Source organism: Zophobas morio, unplaced genomic scaffold (assembly GCF_036711695.1).
Source record: "Zophobas morio isolate AGI-343-1 ecotype UQ-CSIRO unplaced genomic scaffold, CSIRO_AGI_Zmor_V1 ptg000005l, whole genome shotgun sequence".
In the NCBI taxonomy this organism is placed as follows: domain Eukaryota; kingdom Metazoa; phylum Arthropoda; class Insecta; order Coleoptera; family Tenebrionidae; genus Zophobas; species Zophobas morio.
In genome coordinates this window covers 11474296-11498598 of record NW_026972110.1, presented here as the reverse complement: position 1 = coordinate 11498598, position 24303 = coordinate 11474296, and the positions used below count along the sequence as shown (strand labels likewise).

The 24303-nt window shown below is 33.1% G+C and overlaps 1 protein-coding gene across 5 annotated transcripts in view; it reads left to right on the top strand.

Moving 5' to 3' along the window:
• Positions 1 to 24303, top strand: part of Pde9 (Phosphodiesterase 9) — a 252277-nt gene that overhangs the window by 138663 nt on the left and 89311 nt on the right. For all 5 annotated transcript variants that reach the window (XM_064047105.1, XM_064047108.1, XM_064047107.1 and 2 more), the window contains one exon: positions 2609 to 2803. In XM_064047105.1, the coding sequence (XP_063903175.1) occupies positions 2707 to 2803 (97 nt within the window). In that variant the 5' untranslated portion in view covers positions 2609 to 2706. The remainder of the gene's footprint in view (positions 1 to 2608; positions 2804 to 24303) is intronic.

The window sequence follows — 24303 nt, the reverse complement described above, 5'->3', positions numbered from 1 at the left end:
ATCTAGTGCCTCATTCACTACCATTATTTAAATGTTTTGAAAGAAGAAACACTCGCTACAGCAACAGAACGAACAACTTTTGAACTGTCAGTTAGTGGTTAGTTTTAACCGTCTGTAGAAGATACAGCCCATTCAATAATTCAGTTATAATTCAACTACCTGAATGCCAGATTTTAATTTATTAGAAACTTTAGCAGAAATAGTAATAGGAAAGTTACAAAAATAAAACTTGTTATCATTAGGTATGCTTACTTAGGTATATTTTAATCACCAGAAAAAATGTTACAGTATTTCTCAGCTACATAGCATCTTTTCTTCTGCACTAAATTGCCAATTTTATGCCTGCATTACGTGACTCCCATAATGCAGAAGAATGGCGTCTTTTCATCGATTTTCCGGAATTGAGCTTAAAAGCTGTTCTTCGACATATCTGAATATTTACCTTCTAGTTTGCTATTTACATAAAGAACCATGTAAAATAGGGCACGTTTTCTTGACAAAATTAATTACAGAAGATGTAAATGACACCTCAGTGCTGATTTCAAAGTTGTGGCAACTCTGCTTGGTTTACAACTTGGATACATTAAGTATTGTTGTTTCGTTTGTGAGCGGGACAGCTAAGCAAGAGATTATCATTATATTATTACACAATGGCCACCAAGAGAGCAGCACGTTCCTAGGCGAATGAATAGTCCAACGACACTAGTTGAGGGAGATAAAGTTTTCTTACTAGCGTTGCGTACAAAATTGGCTTTAATGAAAAACTTCCCCAAGTCACGAAGAAACGAGATGGATTTCAATATGTCGGAGGAAATTTTGCGATATAATCGATATCAGAATTAAATAGGAGAATTTTGTAGGACTATTGTAACGCGAAATGTAGAATTTGAAGAGGTTCTAAAGTGTTCTAAATTAAGAGAGAGTTCTTTGGAGAATAATGATTATGAGAACTAAAGAGATTTTCACTGAACTTCTTATAAGATATCAAACATTACGTTTTACCGTGAGGCTTAAAATACACTTCTTAGATTCCCGCTTGGATTTATTTCCTCCAAATCTGGCGACTTGAGTGATGCGCAAAACGTTAGGGAAGTGAAATAGCGAAATGCTTGACGATTACCGCTGAAAATTGATATCACAAAGTTTAACAGCCCATTATAAAAGGAAAGTCAGGGGATTAATTCTAATTGTAATGAATATTGTCCCATTAGTAGGTATTATTGAGTGTAATATCATTTAAATATTTAAGATTTTTTAGGTGAACTTATCGAATCCTGGCTTACCAGAAACATTTTTTTTAACAATATCATTAGAACTAAACGGTATAAGTAATCGTGTGTAGACGTATTTATTGTTCTCGTTGCTTATTTTAATCTGCTAGTTTTAAATAATTACTAGGAAATTTATTTAAAGACACTGATTGATTAAAGAATTCAGTTTTATTTTCTAACGATGATAGGACGTTATGACGTTATGAGCAGTTCTCAGTTGTCTTTGTAGCAATACACTGGTGATGGATTCTTTCCTTAAGATGGATTGTCTAATAAAATGTTTGCCCCACCACATAACAAAAGGGGTCACACAGGGATGTATATTAAGTCCGTTATTATTCTTTATAGTCTCTAATGATGGAATAAAAGACGCTGTAAAACAAATAAAATCATATAAGGCAGGATTCTGGAACATGTAGGAGACAGAAGCAGACGAGAAAATAATAAGTGAAAATATAACAACATACAATGAAAATATAGGTATAGGAAATAAATATGAACTTAAACGAAGAAAAAAACGGTTTTAGATAACTAAGGAGAGTAATGACAATGGAAGGAAAATTAGACGATGAAATTGAAGACAAGAACATGAGCAACTCTTTAAAAAATAATCACACCAATCCTAACCTTAGATTTCTTAGAAAAATAGAAGCGAAAATAAGACTGTACAGAGTAAGAAATCATACAGTAAGAGAAAACCGCAATAAAAGAGGGACAATTAAATTGAACTGAATAAGATTAGTCATGTAAATGGAGGACAGCAAAACCGTATGAAACGTTTACGAAGCACAATTTTCAAAGAAAAAAAAATAAGGGAAACTCAAGGAAAACTTAAACGGTTGCGGGGAAAAAAGGTATAGAATGGAACGAAATCTCCATGAAACCACAAAACAGAAAAAGGTGTAGGGAGTCCTGGAAGAAGAATCTACGACGATAACTCAACTCCAGTGCCTTGCTTCCGAAAGGATAATAAAAGGCATTTAGGATCAAGCTAAGCTAATAACGTTGATGCTCTACTGTTTCCTCCACCGATACATTTCTTGCGAGATTCATTTTTCATGTTTAAAATATTCATATTTAACACAATAAGTGACAGCAAGGATATTTTGTACTGATGCAGCGGTTTTCGAATCAGTTTAAATCAGTTTTTGTTAAAGTTGACTTCAGTTCAAACCTCCACTTTGAAACGAAATATTTTTTGACAGTATTTAGCTGGAAATTGAAATAATACCAGTTGTTTAAGAGGTGTTTCATTTAGTTCATTTAGTCTTTGATATATATGTATATATGTGGATCTCAAAATCTTAACTGGTTTCAGCGATGTGTCTCTGTTGCAGGGACGCCGTGCCAGGGGCCATCCAGCACCGGCTGACCACGAGGTGGAGGAGAGCGACGTCAGGGCCGCTTAAGCGATGAGCCGGTGGCCGAGTCGCCCATGGACCACCCCACGACGGTGCAGGTGTATTTTAGCGTGGGGCAGCGCCACGAGGCAGCGCTTTTCCGCTCCGACTCGCCCGCGGAACAGATTAAAGGTAACAAAACCACCCCTCTGATGTGTAACGAATTAGGATTTGTTCCGGTATAAATCAATTGCGTTTTGTAGTACGGATTGGAAGTATTAGCGATTAAAGCATTGGAGTGTGTTTATTGCCACTGAAATCTGGTAATTTACGTTATTGTATTATACACATTATACGTATTTCCTAAAATGTCATTTTACGTGGCATAGTGTTTGTCGTATTTTGGTATACGTATAAGGGAAGAATAGAAAAATGGCAGCTATGCAAAACAAGGTTATTAAAACTGTGAAAAACACTTTTTAAATATTTTTACGGTTCTAGTGGAAGCGTTTGTAATCAGTTAAGTGTAGTATGATTATTTAAATATTACTGACTGAGTAACAGTGCAAAAATATACAGGTATTTACAACAAAAAATAACACCACACTAAACAATTTTTCTTAATAAAAGTGTTGTTCCTCTAAGTAATGTTAAGAGCAATCTTTTTAAAAATATCTTCAAATTTATGTTTGCCTTTCAATACCCCGTACAGGTAGCGATTCAAAAATGGCGCATTGACTCAACTGTACATCATTAAGTTCACAAGTCTAGGTCTGCGAAAAATCATAAAAAAATTCTTTACGTAAATTTGATGTTCACTTAAAAACGAAAATATGGAAAATTGTGAGTAAAGACGTCATGCCTCCAAATATCATGTCATAAAGTGGGTGCGTCATTTTGAAATATATGCAGAATGACTTAATTCGCATTCCTCAGTATGTAATTAATTATAAGAGAGAAAATGAAAGTCACAGACCAAAATCGTAAGGCTTTTTAATTAGCATAAACTAGTTATTTTCGAGTTTACAGTGTTCTTAGTTCTTAGTTTTTTAATGAAACTCCCTGTATATTTTTAGATGTCCTGATTGGTATCCTCTTAACTTTACACGCATATTGTACTTTTAAATTTCCGATGCGACGTTGTCAAATTATCTTATTTTCTAAAGAGACAATAATTGACACAAAAAAATCGAAAAAATTGTTACACGGAGGTTTTTTGATTTCGAGACAACAAATAATTTTCTCAATTTTTCTTCATTTCTGTTAATTTTTATTATCATTAAGTGCTCATGGGCATAAAGCATAAGGATGTCTTAGGCATCATTGCATTCGCAATAGCTTGACTACTCAATGATATGTTTTTTGAATGTGCTGCGATTTATAAATATGACGAAAATCTTAATTGCTCAAAAAACTAAAAGACGCCATTAGGAAAAACGTTGTTCCTAAGGTGCGCGGGAAATGCGATTCCGAAACTTGTGCAGGAATCGCTAACTTCCCACACTTGTTAGAAAAATAACTATAGTGTATCCTATTTAAAAAACGATAAAACTCTAGTCTTTGACTTTTGTTCTTAGTAAAACTAGAAATGGACAATAGTCGTCGTGAACAATTTAAGTTTACTAAAAAATAAAGAGAATAAGTGAATAGGAACTAGTATTTTTTTAAGTTCTTGTAATTAAGGTTTTTCGAATTCCGAAATCACAAACGAGGATGTATAAAATGTCAGTTATTTGTAAATCCGAGGTAATTTAAGCGATTGTTGTTAGGGTAAATGTTTCATTAAAATAATGTCTATAAATTAATAGCAAGTGAGTTTGGAGTTCAGATTTTTTTCGATATATTGTAGTTTGAAGTGACTCTGTTTTATTTGTGCGTTTATTCAAAATTTACAGAAAACAAGAAATCGCGAAAAAACGACAAAAGAAAAAAATATGTATTTTCTTTAGGTTTAATGACAAATATTTCATTTTTATACTGCATAATTATAAAATTTAAATAACTTTGAAAAATTGAAACTTATTGCAATAACTGAAAAGATTATGATCAATGACCTGAATTAAATAGCTTTATATTAATTTAGAAAGTTACAAGAATTTGTTTGGTAAGATATTGTAAAATTGTATCAATGACAATATCTGGTATGTTTTTGTTTTTGTCTTCGTTTGATACACTGTACACGGCTAAAGATTGCCGGCACTTCTTATCATTTTAGAGGTGGAAACGTATCGTATACAAATTTCATTCGAGATACACCCACATAAAACTTTATGACAGATAATTAGTCAAACCCCTGCACAATGGCAACAGTAATTTATTGCTTTTAACACCCTATGCGACCAGATATCGGCACGTTCCGGCCGAATTTTTCAGGGCCGTACTCTGTTAAAAAAATAAGGTGAAATAATAGACAAATTGTATTAGTTAAATAATATTTATAAGATTATAAGTCACTATAACGAGCGACAAGTAAGACGTGAAATCAGTTATTGGAATGAAGACCAATTCAAATCTACCCAAAGTATTTTGGGAATTTGAGTAAACAATTTCATTACCGAGCGCAGGTAAAATTTTCAACTCAACCCGAATACGGCTCTGTATAAAATGACCTGGCAAGCCCTTTTCATAATTTATGGCTGCCGTTTCAGGAGTACCGCTTTTTGAGTGATTGGTGCCATAAAAATTTATGTGGGTGTATCTCGAATACGGTTACTATACCTGTGTCGGATATACCTTTTCTATTATAGTGAATGTACTATCGCAAGTATTGTCGGTACGCAGCCGCGAGAAGTATTAGGTTTCTCCGCCTCCTCTTTGCGGGTTTCCATATTCCCATAAACACTTACAGGTACATAGAATAAAGTAGACAAGGACTAAAATTTCATGGTTTGGAAGTTTTGAATTCGAAAAGAGAACTTTATGTGATAATGTACATATACTAGAATAATTAAAAAATATACTGAATAATTTTATTGCGGGTAAATTTTAAATGGATTGTGTTTTTCATTAATAGATCAACTAGAATCAACAATATTTTTAATCAAAAAATTTATGACGTCATCTCAAAATTTTGCCGGATAAATACTGTCTAAAATATGCAAAATATGATCAGTCTATACTTGTAATTTATCACTGCATTCATATTTTTAGATTTGCTTAAACAGGGTGACTCAAAAAAATTAATGACTGAATTGTAAAAAAAATTAACATCCAATCAGGTTTAGGAATTTAACCCGTTACTGTGGAAATGTGCAATTTAACACCTTTATATTTAACAGGTTTTACAAGTTTAATAGAGACAAAATCAGTCTTACTTAGCAAGTGCTAGCCCCGCTTACCTGCCCCCTATTTTGTCAGAGGATATGTCATTTGCCAAAATAAGTTTTACCTTAGTAAGTATTAGCCCCGCGCACCCGCCCTATATTTTCCCAGAGGGTATGGCATTTGCCAAAATCAGTCTTATCTTAGCAAAAACTAGCCCCGCCCACCCGCCCCTATTTTCTCAGAGGATATGCCATTTGCCAAAATAAGACTTATCTTAGCAAGTACTAGCAAGTACTACTCTGTGAGAAAATAAAGGGCAGGTGGGCGGGGCTAGTACTTGCTAACATAAGTCTTATTTTGGTAAATGACATATCCTCTGAGAGAATAGGGGGCGGGTGGGCTGGCCTAGTAAAGGTGTTAAATTTGCAAAATTACATAGTAACGATTTAAATTCCTAAATCTACTCGAAATGTGCAAAACATGATGAGTTTTTACTTGTGGGTTATTCTTGCATTCATATTTTTTAGATTTGCTTATACAGGTGGCCCAAAAAATTAATGAATGTGTCAATTTATTTTATTGATTAAATCAGGAACGGCTCACTCCATTTTCCAAGAAAATTTTGGCAAACTTATGTTATTTTTAGTATTACACTGCACCAATTCAAGTTGCTATACGTGTCTTTGCACAAATATTGATGATATCATCACAAAATTCTGTAAAGTCAAAACTCAACCCAAAAATGCTGGATATGTTTCTCTGTACTTTAGGTGCGAGGGAAGTTCGGTCGAAGCAGCTATCGATCAATTTCTTTTGTGTATAATGTGGTATCTAAATCCAAAAATCCATTTAATTTTTTTTCGTTTGTCTGTGAGCTTGTCTCAATTTTAAAAATATGCAATAATTTAATAAAAAACTTTTTTATTAAATATTTATACATTTACGAATATTTCTCGAATGTAATCTAGGAAAGTGTTGTAATAGGTTACATTTCAAAAATGTGTTCACTGAAATTCGATATTTATTTTTTTTTTCTCTTTTTGTCTTCCAAAATTTCATGATGTTATCTACAATTTTGCTAAATAAATTGAATTCAAAATATGTTGAATAATACGCTGTCTACCTGTCGTACAAATCAGCACCTGTAAAAACATATAAGTACTCTACTAAAAAAGACTAATTTTTGTATGTTGTATGCATCGCAAAAACAAAACAATCTCTATAACTCTTTTCTTCAACTTTTATTCTATCACTAATATTCTGAGTACTGTTTGTTTTTTTCGGATAGCACTATTAAAATTGTAAACAAAATTAGTGAAATAGTGTAACTTCCACAGTGAATTCAATCATTAAAATGTGGAAGTGTCAAACTGTCAGCAAGTAGCTATTTAGGATAAAATCACACTAGTAATTTTCAAAAAATGTTCAATTCCAGATTCGCTGATCACATAAAACTTGTACAAAATTCTCAATAAATCGAAAGAATCATCTCAAACTGAATTACAAATGAACACCCAAACATTATTTTGTGTAACTTTCTGATTACATTAATAACAGATCTTCAAAAATGACACAATTGACTATTTTTTCTATAAAATATATTCAAGAAATTTTTAGTAGGAATTCTAGTAGTTTATTGTTTGTTTTTAAACAACCGCGCAAATCTGTGCTTAAAATCTGTTAATCAAAATGGGCGAAAGAACGCGACTTTCAGTTTTCATTATCGCGATAAATTTCTCTGCGTTTCGAAGTTTGCATCAATACGGAGAAAATGTTGATTACACAAAGTTCTCTAGAGGTTGCTGAACTTGATGCGCCACACAATGGTGGATGCGCCGGGTTATTGTTACGAACATACTAATGATATGCGAATGAAACGCACATACAGTGAACTATTTGCGATTTCTATTTTAAACAGAATTACTAGAGGCAGTTTATAAAATTGAAAATACTACAATCTTTAGAAAAACGAAATGCTGTGAAGGTTGATTGAACAATATGTAGACGTATCTCACGTAAGTTTTTAAAGAATATCTTTAAATAGACTATTGGTAAATGCGAGAGATCAGAATCAGTTTTGTACCTGATGTTCTTGCAGTTTAGTTAATCTTAACAATAGGATATTTTCAAAATGCCCTGTAAGCTAATATATAAACCATGGTCAATAATCACCAACAAAAACAAGAACATTGCTAAAAACTGTGAAGCAAAAAGGGTTAAGCAATATTTTTTCACAGATGAACGTTTTCCCATCAGATTTGAATTAAAATTAAACTTAATGGTTTTTGTGGACGCTTGAATCGATTAAAGCGTTACAACAGCAGCAACCAAGCGATTAATTGAATTATTAAATCATCTTTTTTTTAATGAAACAAGAAAATCCTCAAAATTAAACACTGTACCATTAATACAAGAATACTTTAATAAATACGTTACTATAATTAAAAAAATGTAATTTAAATAAAATATAAATAACTCTATAAATCTAATCTATAATCTGCGTGTTACCCTTCGTATTGATCGTGTTGGATGTTCTAATAATTCTTAAATAATTGAAGCCAGTGAATTTTCAAAGAAAACTTTTTGGATGTGTCTTTTGTAAAGACCACAAAGTAACGAAACTTTGGCGAATTAGCCATCTGCAGCTCACCCTCTTTTCCCGAAAGCTATTTTTCTTACTCTTCCCACCAAGAATAAACAAAGCTTGTTATAATTCGAGGTTAATTCTTTAATTTTAAGACCACCACGAGACGAAATTTTTTTTGCCAGAAAAACTTAATCACCATTTTGCAGGTAGTTACAAAGAGTATATCCAGTTTTTTAGGAAAATATGTACTCATTTTAGAAATCCAGAAACAGAGTGTAATTTTTCAGAACTATAAAACCATTATAATGTTTGCGTCTGCGTCTGTGCAAACGTTCTATCTGAGTGAAAGCAATAATTAGAATTACGTGTTACGAGCCACATTATCAAAATATTAAATTTAATCCAAATCGGGTTGTCACGTACTCATTAATTTAAAAATTCCGTGGGTTGAACGCATTCCCCTCTTCGTAATTATAATTGGAAAGTTCCAGACCCTCAGGAACGAGCAATTTCTCTGCATTGTTATTATTAATATGTGTGTAATTTACAAAGAACTGAGCTTTGAAACGAACACTGTTTACAGGATTGGTTGTGGCTTTTACACGGTTTTCTTGCTGAAGAGCGCTGTAATTTATTCGAGGGGGATGGGAAGGATCGCTTCGATTTCTTTGTAGCTTGCAGTTTTTAATCTTGTTCTCTTCGGTTTTTATATTCGGTAATTTTGTTAAAATGTCTTCATAAATGGCGATGGAGAAGTGAACGAAAACGAGAGTAAAATGAGATTTTTTTATGTTTATGTCATTCTACTGACCTATATAATCCCGCAAAATAAACGCGGACGTTAATTGTGCTCTTAAATAAAGAGAAGCTTACATGCGTTATTTTATTATCATGTTTACGAGTAGCATCCCTAATTTGTATTTTTTCCAGTGGATAATAAAGAATCCTTTTTTTTTCTTTACTTTGGTAATACACTTGTAACTTTTATTACTTAATTTTTGCGCGACACAACTGGTTTTCTTTCCTCCCCGAGCGTAGGTAATTTCATGTTTTCTCGTTATATTTAGACATTATCATGTAGACGACAAAACGCTAATCAGAGCCTGGCTGTTCATCCCAGTAAAAAATGTGATGACGTCACTTCAACATATTTCTAAGTAAACTCTATTTAAAATATATAAAATAATGTATTACTAATTATTATAATATATCTAAGAAAGTCGATTTGTTCCTTAATTGTGCTTTAGGGATGGAGAAGTCAAAACACTAAAACATAAAATCTGTATTTCAGATCAGAATTTAGATGCAAGTAGGTGATTCAATTCGCAAGGTTGTCGGAGAACTTGATGTATAAATTTATCATTGTCAAAACATATTCACGCTTCATAAGTCGTAAAAAGAAAGGTACAAGCTCGAATCAGCCGACGCTATATTTCATTTTGCTGTGTCGGAAATTATCCACTTTAAATTCCCCTGAGCTTATTCGGATAATTTATTCTATAATCTTAACTCTTTACTGTGTCAACAAATCATAAGCTTGATGGGTTTAACACACTGCGATGAACTAAGTCCAATCGAATTAGAACAAACTATACAACAAATCTCAAAATGTCTCAGAAGCTTATTCATATTCATTCGGGGATCGTGCATTAAGCCTGCTTTAGCTTTGTTTTAATTGACACGACACTGCTTCCTAGTTCAGAGTTTGATTTGTATTCCAAGATGTCTACCTGTGTTTGAGGTGTTTTATGTGAGGAAATTGCTTGACGTTACATCACACAGTATGTTACAGTTCATCATTGTGAATAATGTCACGTGTCTAGCGGCAAAACGGGGATGATCTTATTCTGTAGTATGTATCTACGTCATCATAGTGGGAGCGGGGCTGTATAAGTAGCTAGGTCTTGTAACTTTTGCAATAAGCAGATAGAGTTCACAAGTTTCTAGCTTGCTATATTGGCCTAAGGAGGTTTGGTAGAGTTGAAAATGTTATTAGAGACGTTTCGTATTATGAAGCTGAGTAAAGTATCTAATAAGAACGGTGATTTATCGTAGGCCATAATTTATGAAAAATAAAAAAAATGTACCTATCCGTTTTGTAAGAAGGTAACTTTGTGGAAGTTTTTTTTTCTCATGTTTGTTGAAATTTGATCAAAGTTTAAATATAAACGTTTCTCAAAATTTTACACTTCTATTAATTTGAATGCTGTGGAACTACTAAAATAAAACTATTAACGTTTTATTTGTGCAATAAAAAAAATTGTGGGATTGTTAGCTAGTTGCTGATGTATCAGGTGTCCGTTTCACAGCAGTCTATTAATAAAACATTGCTGGAAAGGGGAAGAGAGTAGTCCACTGTCTACCCTTCGTTCTTTAAAATATAAAATTGACAAGTCACATTCCAAAGCTTTCACCTTCTACACCCACAGTTGAACCCTTATCACATAATCTGAATGCAGTCGACTAGCACAGTGTAAATTTAACTTCCTACCCACATTCGTTTATGAATTCCGTCAGGAATTAAGTCATTAGAAAAGCCTGACATTATTTTTAGCTGAAATAATTATCACTATGTATAATTTTACTCTTGTTTGATTAATATTTAATTTCATTTCAAGTACGGAATTACCTAATGCAACGCTTCACACTGCATTATCCTACCTGTGGGTGTTCGCAACGAGTTGTATTACACTCCCTAGGGACTGTTGTATCGTTTAAACACTAAACTAGAATAACAGTAGCATAGTTTTGGACATAATTTGAATTCAGAATGACCAGACACTAAATCAACTTTGTTACTGCAGTGACATTCCTGTGGGTGTACACTGAATTCTAACCTAAAAATCTCGAACGCGTGGGTCACGATTCCATGCATCGATTTATGTGACCTATGGAGTCGGATTGCAATTTCTTGGCTCCTACGCTGGATTGCGATTACGTGTATAAACACAAAAAATTGAACTTTAACTCGGAAAACTAGTGATTTCCTGCCATTACAAGACATTCAGCTAAGCAAGAAATAGAATTCTTACAAGAAAACAATGATGCTTAATATGTCATTCATTCAGAAATAAGTGTGTGAAAAAATACAATTTGATTGATTTTATCGTGGATGTCAGACATACTTAATTTTTGTGAAACTCTCTAAATACATTAAATATTATGATTATGTATTTGATTAGTGTTACACTGCACCATTACCGTCTGGATAAGTTCTTAAGAAAATAAATGGCGGGTGGGCGGGGCGAGTACTTGCCAAGATAAGACTGATTTTGGCAAAATAATGACCTATTCTCTAAGAAAATAAAGAGCGAGTGGGCGAGGCAATGCCAAAATAAGACTGATCTTGGCAAGTACTAGCCCCGCCCACTCACCCTTTATTTTCTTAGAGAATAGATCATTTGCCAACATCACTCTTATTTTGGCAAGTACTAGCCCCGCCCACCTGACCTCTATTGTCTTAGAGAGTATGTCATTTGGCAAAATCAGTCTTATCTTAGCAAGTACTAGCCCGGCGCAGCCGCTCTTTATTTTCTTAGATGGTATTTCATTTGACAAAACCAGTCTTATGTTAGTAAGTACCAGCCCTGTCCACTCGCCTTTCATTTTCTTAGAGAGTAGCTCATTTGCCAAAATCAGTCTTATCTTGGCAAGTACTAACCCCGCCCACCCGCCCTTTATTTCTTAGAGGGTATATCATTTACCAAAATCAGTCTTATCATAGCAAGTACTAGCCCCGCCACCCGCCCTTTATTTTCTTAGATGGTATGTCATTTGGCAAAATCAGTCTTATCTTAGTAAATACCCGCTTTGTCCACTTGGCCTTCATTTTCTTAGAGAGTAGGTCATTTGCTAAAATCAGTATTATCTTGCAATAATAAATATATCATACGAAATAATGATGCGTTATCCCACCTGTAACGTAAGAAAATTTTATCTACGACTTTTGACTTTTTTTAAAATAATATAAACAACCAAAAAAAAAATATTACAAACCAAGTACAGTAATGTACCATTCATTTGAATTTATGTAAAATGAACGCAGCAATTAAGCGTTATCACCAGACTTCGGTACTGCAGAAGTGATGATCATTCCCTTCCGATCGCCAGCGCTATTGCAGTCGTGGCCTACAACTTCGGGAATTCTTAATAAGAATTACTACTTTTTCTCGGTTGTCCTCAGTTATACGAGTTCTCCTAGATGTAAAAACGCTTTAAAAATTAAAAATGACTGTTCAACATAACAATATTCGTGATGATCTTCATTTGATAAACCCTGACAGTCGGTCAGTCAAATTTATCGCCTGACGTCGCGCCGTCGTTTTTAATATTTGTCTGGTTGATGGCCCATCACTTCGGCTGTGCCTAACTCTGGTTATCACACTTGCACGATAATAATGTAAATATATACTTTAATTGTAATTTAACGTAAAACTTCAAACGATTTTTTAGTTTCATTGCATTTTATCAAAAATTTAGAAAAATTTTGCGCTGATAGTGTATAAATTATTGTGCAAATTATTTGGCGCTAAAACACATACCCATTTCAAACGGCAAATTCGGTGAAATTTTCATTAAAATACTAAGATCCATGCTCGACATTTCTCGATTGAATGGGTATATTATCACTTGTAATAACAGCGTCTGTCTCTTAGCTGTATTTTCTCAACAATTTGTGAATCTTGAATTTGGCGTGACCCTAACTTCTTGAGTTTTCTTCGAAAATGTAATATCAAACATCCATCAAACTCAAATAATGTATGGATCCGTGTAATAAAAAAGTTTCAAATTTTTCTTTTTACTTACCGAGTTAGGGAAGTATTTTAATCGGGTCCATCTGAGTAACAGCTACCTTTATGTTTTCTCTACGTTTCATGACCCTAGAATATGAAAAAAAATAGGTCTCCCATTTCCGTTTGTCCGCTGACTTTCCGAAATTACTGACCGATTGTCATCAAATTCTATTAGTATGTTAGGAATATTGTCACCTCGAAAATTTACATTAGTAAATTTTATATAAATTATTATAAAATCAATTACTCCTGCACTTGTGGTTTTTGAATCCGTGTTGAGTTTTTAGCCTAGACATCCAGATTTTTGGAGAAAGAATCAGATTTGTAGACAACATTTTGTAATTTAGTTTTGAAATTTCAAAACCGAATACTCTGAAATTTTGCAAACATTTTAAGGTTATAGTAAGCATGGTAAATTGTTATTCTATTAAAAGTCATCTACATTTTATAAGATAATTTACTCCTGTATTCATGGCTTACGCATCCGCCTTGATTTTTATGACAAGTTTTTATGCAATATTTTCCTTGTCTTTCATGCAATCGATATCTCAACCACACACTTCAGCTACCTCGTAGTTGGTTCATTGTGCTCTGCCCGTGTGGACTGCAATCGCATCCTTAGTGAATGCTTTTTTATATTGTGGTGGGTGTTTTCTTTAGTTTTACTTATAGGGGTTGTCATAAAATAAATAAAAATGTTCAAAATCATATTTTGTAACTTAAAAAAAAACTGGATTTGTTCGATTGTAACCAAAGCGCGAGGAAAGTTCTACCTAAATAGCTTATTTAAAATGAGGGTGTCAATGACTTTGAAAGTATTCCAATGTCATATTTTATGTATTATTTTGCGCTATATTCTAGCGTTGAACTTAAAATTTCAATTCGAGTAATGGATAAATTCTTCTGGTCCCAAGCGATTATAATTTTGTTCTTTATAGCCTGTGTTTTTCCACAGAAATGATCATATAATATTCGAGGATTAATGATACAATGTCACTGTGAGTAACTTATAAAAAATTCATATCGTCATATAGAATCCACCTCAACTCTCTGTTCTGATAAAAGAACCACAATAGCTCGAACAATATTATTACCTTCCTACTATGTGTCGGAGAATAAGCTCCTAAAAATAGGTTTATTACATTATGTGCCAACCTTGACCGATGCTCCTAGAAAATATCACGACGGAAATGGAAGTTCGTCCTGTGGTATCATCAAGAGGAGGTCGTGAAAGCAGCGTATTGTTTCAACCGCAGCTTCTTGCTCCTTTTTAACTTTAAACTCTGAACTCTTGTCAAAGTAACACCCATTTAGGGATTAACTTTATACGGAAGACGAGCCGTAAACGAACGGAACTTGGAAAGGGATGCGTTCTGATGGAGTTCCTTAGACACGGCGATATTTCAAAACTTTTCGACAGTAATGTCCATATATACGACTCCTTCGGCGAGTCGACGTCAAACAGCATCGATTTCATATCAGAAATGTGCAAGTTTATGGTAGATGACCGCCATCGTAAGGCTGTCAATTATGAACAAGTAAGTAGAATTTGAAATGGAAGAAATTACGTTTGATGGAGTACACGTGAAGCGTTGCAGTTTTGATGAAGGTTTAAATTGGATAACATAGTGTCTATATAACCATTTGAAAGTAGATATGCTCGATGGCACAGTATTTTAATTAATAAATTAATTTTTTTGAGAGGACGTTATCAGCTTTTCAAAGGGGATATATAAAAACATTCCTTGCACGAGTAAAATTCCTAACAAGGAAGTTTCCAGAAATTCGGTGTCTCCACCGGAAAGTTGTCTTCTGGATTCTTTGAATTGCTTACTCGGAACACTACATGAACACAATGATACCAGAAAAACATAGACAAAAGTTGGGAAAAACAAAACTAAATTTGATGTGAGCATACCGACTGAGCAGTTACAGGCGTTATTTTACGTTATATACGAGTATATGTTATATTTACGCCATCTTTATTTTCATTATACGTTCGAGCAGACAGCGGGGTTCTGTTGTTGCCTGGTGAAATAACAATAATACTTTATTAACTTGAAAATAACTCACATTTTAACTTTTACAATAAAACACTACTCCTATAATAAATACATATACCTGTCAAAATTCCTGTTAAATCTTTGATTTGTTGAAATAAGGACTACATATGTAGTCTTAACATATATACCTAAATATATATGTTGGGAGAAAATCCCCTCTAGTTTATCCTTCAACACACACAAAGTCTTAATGTATAAGATAGTTAGAGCTAACCCTATAAACGTTAACAACAGAATCTTTGTTCAAATGGAGAAGGCTGAATACCGTATGGTAATCGGACCATGTGTCTTTGTATGCCTTCGCAAAGATTCATATCTCTCACCAAAACCTGATGTTAAGTAGGGTATGCAAACTCCAAATGGGGTTTAACGTATGTTTTGTTGAGAAACCGTTTCTTCGGTTGGTTTGCTAAAGAATTGTCTTAGAAGATATATTATTCTCTTGGCTGTACTTAATATATTGGTGATGTGCTGAGATTAAGTCAGTAGTTTTCATTACACCGAGGCCATTATGCGAGCTAATTTTAACTAAGGAAGTACCTACTATCTACGTAATAGACTGATCAGGTCAGGTCAGGTCAGGTCCGGTTAGATTAGGTTAAGTCAGTTTAGGTAACAGCCATTTTGAATATTACGAAGGCCACTATGTCGGACTATAATTTTCTTATTATTCAGGGAATTCAACTATGTTTCACTCCTCTCTATTACAGTTTTAATATCATTTGTTCACGTTCGCTCATCACGCTCCAGAAAAAAAAATCCAAAAAATCAAAATAAATATCATACTTTATCAAAGTTTTCTGTCCATTGGTTTAGGAAACATAATAAATTCAAATTAGCGGATTTACCTGGCCCAAAGCTGTGTTGTTCATTAGGTATTATATTTTGGCTATTAAGAAAATCATGCATGTTGTCACCAGTACTCGATTCCATTGTCTTAAATCTCAAGGAAGTGAGGCTTATGGGTCGGTAATTTGTAGGACTAAACTTATCCCTGCCTTTATAAATTAGTTTAACCGTTGCTGACTTTCAGTCATGGAGAAAAGGTACGGATATGAAGGACAACCTCATCAAAATTATAATAAGGGGCCTACAAAGAAAATGAGCACAGTTTTAAAAACGTCCCCAAATATATATATACATATACATATATTACTCGGTTCAGGTGATGTTTCCTCCTTTGTTTTATTAATCTTTAACAAAATGTACTCTTGTGGATGGCCGAGCACTTCATATCAAATATCGATTTATCAGTAAGTATAGTTTCCAAGAGAGGCGTCAGAAAACATTTCTGCAGCAAAATTATTGTGGCGTTAGTGTTAGACTTGACATTTCTATATACTAAACTTGTTTATGTAGGATCTTTCGAATTTTCAACATTTTGTTCAAAAATAGATCTAGTTTGTTTTATGACAGTAGACATCTTATTGTAGCACGCTCTATTAAATAAATAAATAAATTGTTGCAGTTTTGTATTCGTTTGAATGTACTTAGTTATTATTTATTACTAATCAATAATCCGTCATCTACAAAGATTGCTAATAACAAAGTCTTTTCGTTATAGTGATCATTGGTTTCAAACCATTTAATGTTAAAGATGTGGTAAACCGTTCATTCCATTTCATCGGAACTTGTTTTAAGCCATATAGAGGTTTAGAAAATTTACATTTTTCTTTTTCTACAATTTCTTCTGAAGTATTTCCATGTAATTCCCAACCAGTGTAACATTATAATGTTTCATTATAACCTATTCCTTTATGTTGTTGGCATCCTCTTACAACCAATCTTGCTCTATATTTTCCACTGTCTTTAATATTTTGGACACCCACTTGCTTGTCAAAATTCCATGTTTGTCAGCTTCATTTATATTTACTCAAGTCCATGTAAGATTTTTATTCAAAGATTCTTTTTCAGCCTCAAACCATTTGTCTTTTGCTGCTCCATTGATAGCTTCTTCGTAAGTCAATAACGCTTCTTCTTCAACAAAGTCTACAATATAATCTTTGAGTTTGCAGGTTGTTTTGATTTTCTTCCATTTCTTGTTTCAACGACGCCTTCTCCTTGTCCCAAATTTATATTTTGCACTTCCGTTTGATCTGGTTTTTATCTATTGTCTTCTTTGTTTTTGGTTTCTGGATTTTCATCTGTATTGTCTTCTTCTTCTTGGCTTTCTATAACATTAATTTTGCTTGTTCTTCTGTAATCGGCTAAGAATTTACTGTCTGATTCTTTAAAGGTAACATCTCGCTATATTGCTATTTTCTTAAAATTTTCATCCCATAAGCGGTATTGGTGCCCTATTCTTCAAAAAGTTACTTTTTACCTCTAGAGTCAAGTTTGTGCAAGTGTCCCAATGTCTTTTCATATGATGCAGAACCAAATATTTCTAATCTGGGTAGATCAGGTTTTGTTTTGATCCAGTATTCTATAGGTGTTTTGTCTATTGCTTTTGTGGGACTTTACTTCTTTACTTCACTTGCTGTTAAATATCATTGCTCTTGCTTTGTCCGGTAAGGTTTTATTTAACCTTTTTGCTTTTCCACTTAGTTGTGGACTATGAGGTATAGAAAAGTGTAGAACAATGTCAACTTTTGATTATGATAATCTTCTGCTTTTCTAAAAGCCTTTTAACTGTTCTGGTACTTCATTCTTGTACTTAAACAGGAAAATTCTGCAATATTGAATATAATGATTCACCACTGTTGAAATGTACGGTTTTCTATCCCAAATTACAGGATCTATTGGACCGCATACGTCTGTATATAGAATTTCTAGTGGTCTTTTGCCCTCTGTCTTGTTGTACTGAAAGGGATTTTGCTTTTACTTCCATGCAGCCTTCACAAGGAACTAATTGATATTGTTTTTTATTTATACTCATACCTGTCCATAGGTCTATTACTCTTTTCATATTGTTTGTTCCCAAATATCCTAGCTTTCTCTTTTACTGATGTATTTTCTGCAAAATAATTATTTTCTTTACATTGACTTATGCCAACCATGTATAAACCAGTTTAACTTTTTTTTTCTATAAGTATTTTTTTATTTTTTTTTTTCTTTAATACCACTTTTTCTTAAGTAAATGTCACTCTCTATTATAGCATTAAACGAAAATATATTCTTGCACAAAAAGTCCATAAATGTACCTTTCCCGTCTGCCTAATGTGTGTTTTTGATAACAAGATAACGTGAACAGACGGATTACAATGTGCCTGGAAGTCAATAGCTCTCACTTTAAGCAACGACTTTGAAAAAATACATTATTATTGTTCATTTCATATTTTGTTATTATTTATTAAATAAAAGTTAGATGTCAACGTTGTGTAAATTCCATTAATTTGTTTTACGCCAACATAACCTCACTCTGTAATTGGAATTAATTGGATCTATGTGATTGGATTCTGAAATGCAGCAGTGGAACCAAGTGGAACGGTGGGACGGTTGGTAAGTTTATTATCGATACAGGAATTACATACTAGTCTAGATAAGACTAGGTGAAACGAGTCAAACTACACGTTCTAATTTATTTTTGTTTTCCATGGTCGCTCTCGATTATTTTTTTTATCATTCGGTCCTTAATTTTTTTCAGTTTAAGTTGAACTTTTGAACATGAATTTCTTGCACTTTTGTGCTATACACGAGAATCGATAAGTCAATAAGTAGCAGTTAATATCGGGTATGTATTGTTTGACAAGATCCATTACATTGCATTCTTTTATTACTTTGTCTAGAAACTCTGCCAATTGGATACTGAAGGCTAGAATTATTTATTAATTGTCTAGCCGGTAACTACAGTCCAAATGTAGGCGTTTCACTTTCTGTGACTCACTAACTTTCACTTTTACTTCATGAGTGTAAGCTAAGGAATGTAATCGAGTCAATCAGGCGATTGGTTATTTTCATATTTTCTCGATGCATCATAATCACCAGAGTCCAAAAATATAGGTCTCACGTTTCCGTCTGTCTGTCTATCTGTCTGCCGTTTGTGTCCATTTTTGTTGAACAGATTATCTCCGAAACAACCGGACCAATTGTTGTCAAATTTTATATGTGTATTCTGTATGTCATGCAGATCGTAAAACGCTAATCAAACGTTGTCTAACCATCCCCAACAACAATGTTATGACGTCACATCAAAATTGTACATAGGAAATGGGTTTTAAATTGTATGAAATAACATAGTTCTATAGTAGTAGTCTGTAGTTTATAATGACTGCGTGTTGGGTTCAAGATATCCAGAAGTTTTAAAGTTATTGTAAATATATTTACTTATCTCGCCGGAAAAATTGATGTTATCCCAAAATGTTGCCAAATAATTCCTATCTAAAATCTGAAAAATATGATGAGTCTGAATTTTGTAATTTTTCCAAAACACTGGATATGTTTTAGTGTACTTCAGGAGCAAGGAAAGTTCTGTGACATAGCACAGTTGGGTCAGATATAAGGGTGTTACTTCAGTTTTATTATCGTTGGTAGCAGTTCACTAATTATGTACTACCAAGGATAAATTTGAACTGGGTTTGTTGATTATTATTTACGGTTTTTTGAGGACTGTAGAAGTGGATTTCGCGGTTAAAATACCTTCGTCTAAATACCTGCGAAATTATCGAATCTTGAAATTACTTGAAGATTCGACGTTTAAATATTAAAGTTACTGCATAGAAAAAGCACATTTTTCAATTAAAATCGAGATTTGAAGGCTTCTACATTGGCATTAAGATTGGAAATTTTAAGTTTCTGGAAGAATAAGAACGCAGGTTTAAAAATCAAGGTTTATAGATTTAAAAATGATAGCTTAGAATTATTAAATTCGAACTATCAAATTAATCGAAGATTCGATGGTTAAGACTCATTTTTGAAACTAATCCCGAGATTTGAGAGCTTCTAAAATGGCGTTAACGTTTCAAAATTTTAAGCTTTTAGGAGAATAATCATGTAGATTTAAGAGTCATGAATTCTATGTTTAAAAATGAAAGCTTCGAATTGTTGAAACCGAGCTTTCAAATTAATTGAAGATTCGACTTTTAGCAGTCCAAGCTGCCACATATTAAAGTCCATTTGCGATTTGAAAGCTTCTACAAATATGTTCAAATTTATAAATTTTAATCTTTTGGGAGAATAATAACACAGCTTAAAAATCAAGTTTCTAGATTTAAAAATCAAAGCTTCAAACTGTTAAAATCGAACTTTCAAATTAATCGAGAATTCCACGTTTAAATTTCCTTTTTTGAAACTAATTCCGAAATTTGAAAGGTTCTAGAATGGCGTTAAAGTTTCTAAATATTAAGCTTCTAGCAAAATAATCACGTAGATCTAAAAACATGGTTCTACGTTTGAAAATCAAAGCTTCGAGTTGCTTAAATTGAAACTAATAGAAGATTCGACGTTTAAAAAACCATAGCTGCCACATATTAAAGCTCATTATTAAATTAGAATCTAGTAGTTATATAGTGGGGCTGCTGGCTCAGGTCAAATGAGGTCAACCCGAGCTAGGAGCCCCACAACTTTTGATCGAGCGGTCATTGATCTTTTTGGTCGACAATTGACTGTTTGTGTATGAACGTGACTGACCTCGGCGTTGACCTTGCTTTGTCATCGCCTTGTGCTCGATCTATCTGACTCTATGTCCGTAGTCAGGTTGGCCGAGCGGTTTAAGGCGTCAGATTTAAGCTCTGATTCTCGAAAGAGAGCGTGGGTTCGAATCCCACACCTGACAGTTTTTTTTTATATGCAGTTCTACAGTTTTGTTTTGCGTTTAAATGAAACACAATTTAATATTACGTCATTTATTGAGGAAATATTTCATACAACCAATTGTATAGACACTTAGCATTATTTAAAGAACAGTAACATTTTTTATTTTTAGATATATGATTATCACATGATGGGATTTCTTTAGGCAATTTCACACAGTCTTCAATTGTTTCGAGGTTCACAACTTTGGGGCAGTCTTTTCCTAGCGTTTCCATGAGATAATTTTCTTTACATTTTCCTTTTACATATAAGACCTTCACTCCATGTTCCTTGATGTATTTGAGCAAAATTTCTTTTGCAAATATCTGATCCTTGGAGCCGTCATTAAATCTCAACATGTGATGGTAACGTTCTAGATATCTGGCTTGTTTCTTGGTTTTTTCATCGAGTTCGTTGAATTGTTTGGTGGATTTGAATGTTTCATGTATTGTGTTAATTCCATCGTATATCGTAAGTTCTTTTACAATGAATTCTTGCAGAGTAAAACCTTGTACGTCAACTACAACCAACTTCATCTTGTCAATTATTTCGACTGACTGAGAAGGAAGCGACTATGCAATTGTTTTTCTATCAATCCAACTATTGTGGGTGCTATTAAATCCTAACCACTTGACATACAGTTGGTTGCCTTTCTTTTTTAAAACTTTTTCAACGAGATACACACCTGGGTGCTTAACTTTTAGTAGTTCCATTTCATAGAAGCCACCTAAAATGTTTTCACCCTTTTCATCTTTCAAAAAATATGTGATGGGATTAGTGAGATTAATTTTCCTTATTACGAAAATTTCATTTGACCAATTGGGTGTGTATCCCTTATCAAAGATTCCACGATATTTACTTATTCTTACGTTGTCACCAACTGTAAATTTTTGTTTATTGCTAACTATTTTAATGCGAGTATAAGCAGCTTTTAGAATAGCTTTCTCATTACTTTTGTTAACTTGTGAGGGTTTCATTTTTATAGTACGATGATAAGAATTATTATATTGATGTACTACATTTGGCAATAAATCTAACCATTTATAATTTCCTTGCAAACTAAATTCTTTCCACATTAAATTTTTCAATGTGCGATTTACTCTTTCAACGATTGAGGCCTTTTTTAAACTGTAAACACTGTAATGATTAATTTTGTATTTTTTCATAAGATTTTGAAACTTTACATTATAGAATTCTTTTCCTTGATCTGTTTGTAAATTTTTGGGTAACCATACGATCTTGGATAAAATTGTTTCCATTGCAGTCGTTATTTGTTGAGAATCTTTCGATTTTACTGGAACAGCCCACACATATTTTGAGAAACAGTCAATAACAATAAGTATATATTTGTATCCTCTATTTGTCTTAGCATACGGTATCATTTCCACTAAATCTGCTTGTAATGTTTCGTTAATACCCTTAATTATCACCTTACGTCGTGTAAAATTAATTCTTACAGGTTTGTGCAGTTCTGCAACAATATCTCTTTTAATGGGAGTTGGTTCATACACCTTCTTGCGCTTCATTTTTATTGCTCTTGTGTTTATAATATGCTTTCTCGGACGTAACTAATGATTCTTCAAAATTCACAGGGCATTTTATTATCATTTCAGCGAACAAATCTGGTACATTTTCTGTTTTATTGAAGGCATATTTGAACGAGATACGGTCACCGTTACGTAATGAAAGTCCTTCCATTTCTTCTCTATTAAATATTTTGTTATTTACACAAATATTTATTTCATTGCTAGTAATATTTAATTTTGCAATTGAACCAATTTCTAAAGGAAACGTGTAGTGAGTTTCTTTAGACTTTAATATGTACGTGTTTTCGATGGTTTTAGCTGATTCGAAGTGAAATATTAGATTATAGAACATATAGTTCGAAATAGTAATCATAGCATCGTCAACTGAATCTGAAAGTTTAGTATGTTTCAGCAAATGACGTCCGAATTTATCCAGAGTCATATTAAGCAATAATTTTAGCTTCGCGTAGTTCTTCTATTATAGAAACGATTTCGTTTTGGTGACCTGAGTGGCCTGCTGTCTGGGAAGCGACTAACAACTTCAGTCTTTCAACTAATTCATTTGGATCTTCCCAATACACATAATCAACTTTATTTGCGTTTACTTCTTTAAACAATACTTGACCACCTTTCTTCGGCTTTTTATACTTCGTGAGAGTTGAGAACAATGGTCCTATAATATTTTTGTATTTCATAGAACTTGTACCCAATATTCGATCATTTTCATCGAAATTTCTTCGATATGCATTAGTTTTTTCTAGAATTTTTTTGTATATTTCTTTGTCTTCCACAGTAAAATGAATAGGCTTCTTTTTAAAAATGAGTTCATAAATTCCAGGCGTCCCTATAAATATCTCATTATCTATTTTTATATCTGGACCTACAAATTGTACCTCCTTCGAACCAATGTAAAATTTCTCTGAGAACGTGTCATGTCTTACGCCTGTTCTGTGATCAAATTTACTTTCTGTATCGTGATGCATTTCGTCAATATATTTTCTCGGTAATTCATCAAAATCATTTAAATATTCGTTGTAAACATCTGTATCAACGATGTTTTTAATATAATTTTTACTTAATTGAACAGATTTTTCAAGAACTTCATCGAAGTTGTAATTATCATTGTCTTTTTCGGGAATGTATTCGAACACATTGTTCTGTGCATCTGTTTTATTTATTGATTCCTCGAAATCTCCCTGTGACAGAATATCATATTTTGAACTAATCGGACTCATTCCTTGTTCTTTTTCGTTTTTGATTGTATCGATTCTTTTCACAAGGTTAGTAACTTTTGTAGCAATTCTTTTTTGTCTTGGTGTGAAAATTTCTTCTTGCATTGGTGTATTATTGATAGTTTTTTTGGCACGAACAGGAGATAGAATTGTATTTTCCAACTTTCGCTTTGTTGGTGTACTGTGCTCAATGTTCGATGCATTTTTTGTTTTCACATCTTGATTACTTTTTATTGCAGATTCACTTCTTCTCTCAATTAATGTTTCCAAATGTTTGGTAAGGGGTTCATACTTTTTTTCTTCATTTCTTTGAGTTGCTTTAATTAGTTCTAATTTTCTTTGTAAATCTTTTCTTTTCTTAATCAATTTCTTTTTTAAATCAAGCACATCTGATATTTTCGAATCCATGTCTCCTAAGACTTTCGAAAATACAAATAAACTGAATTAATCTATTTGAATTAAAGGCTTATATACGTATGCAACATTTCACAAACATT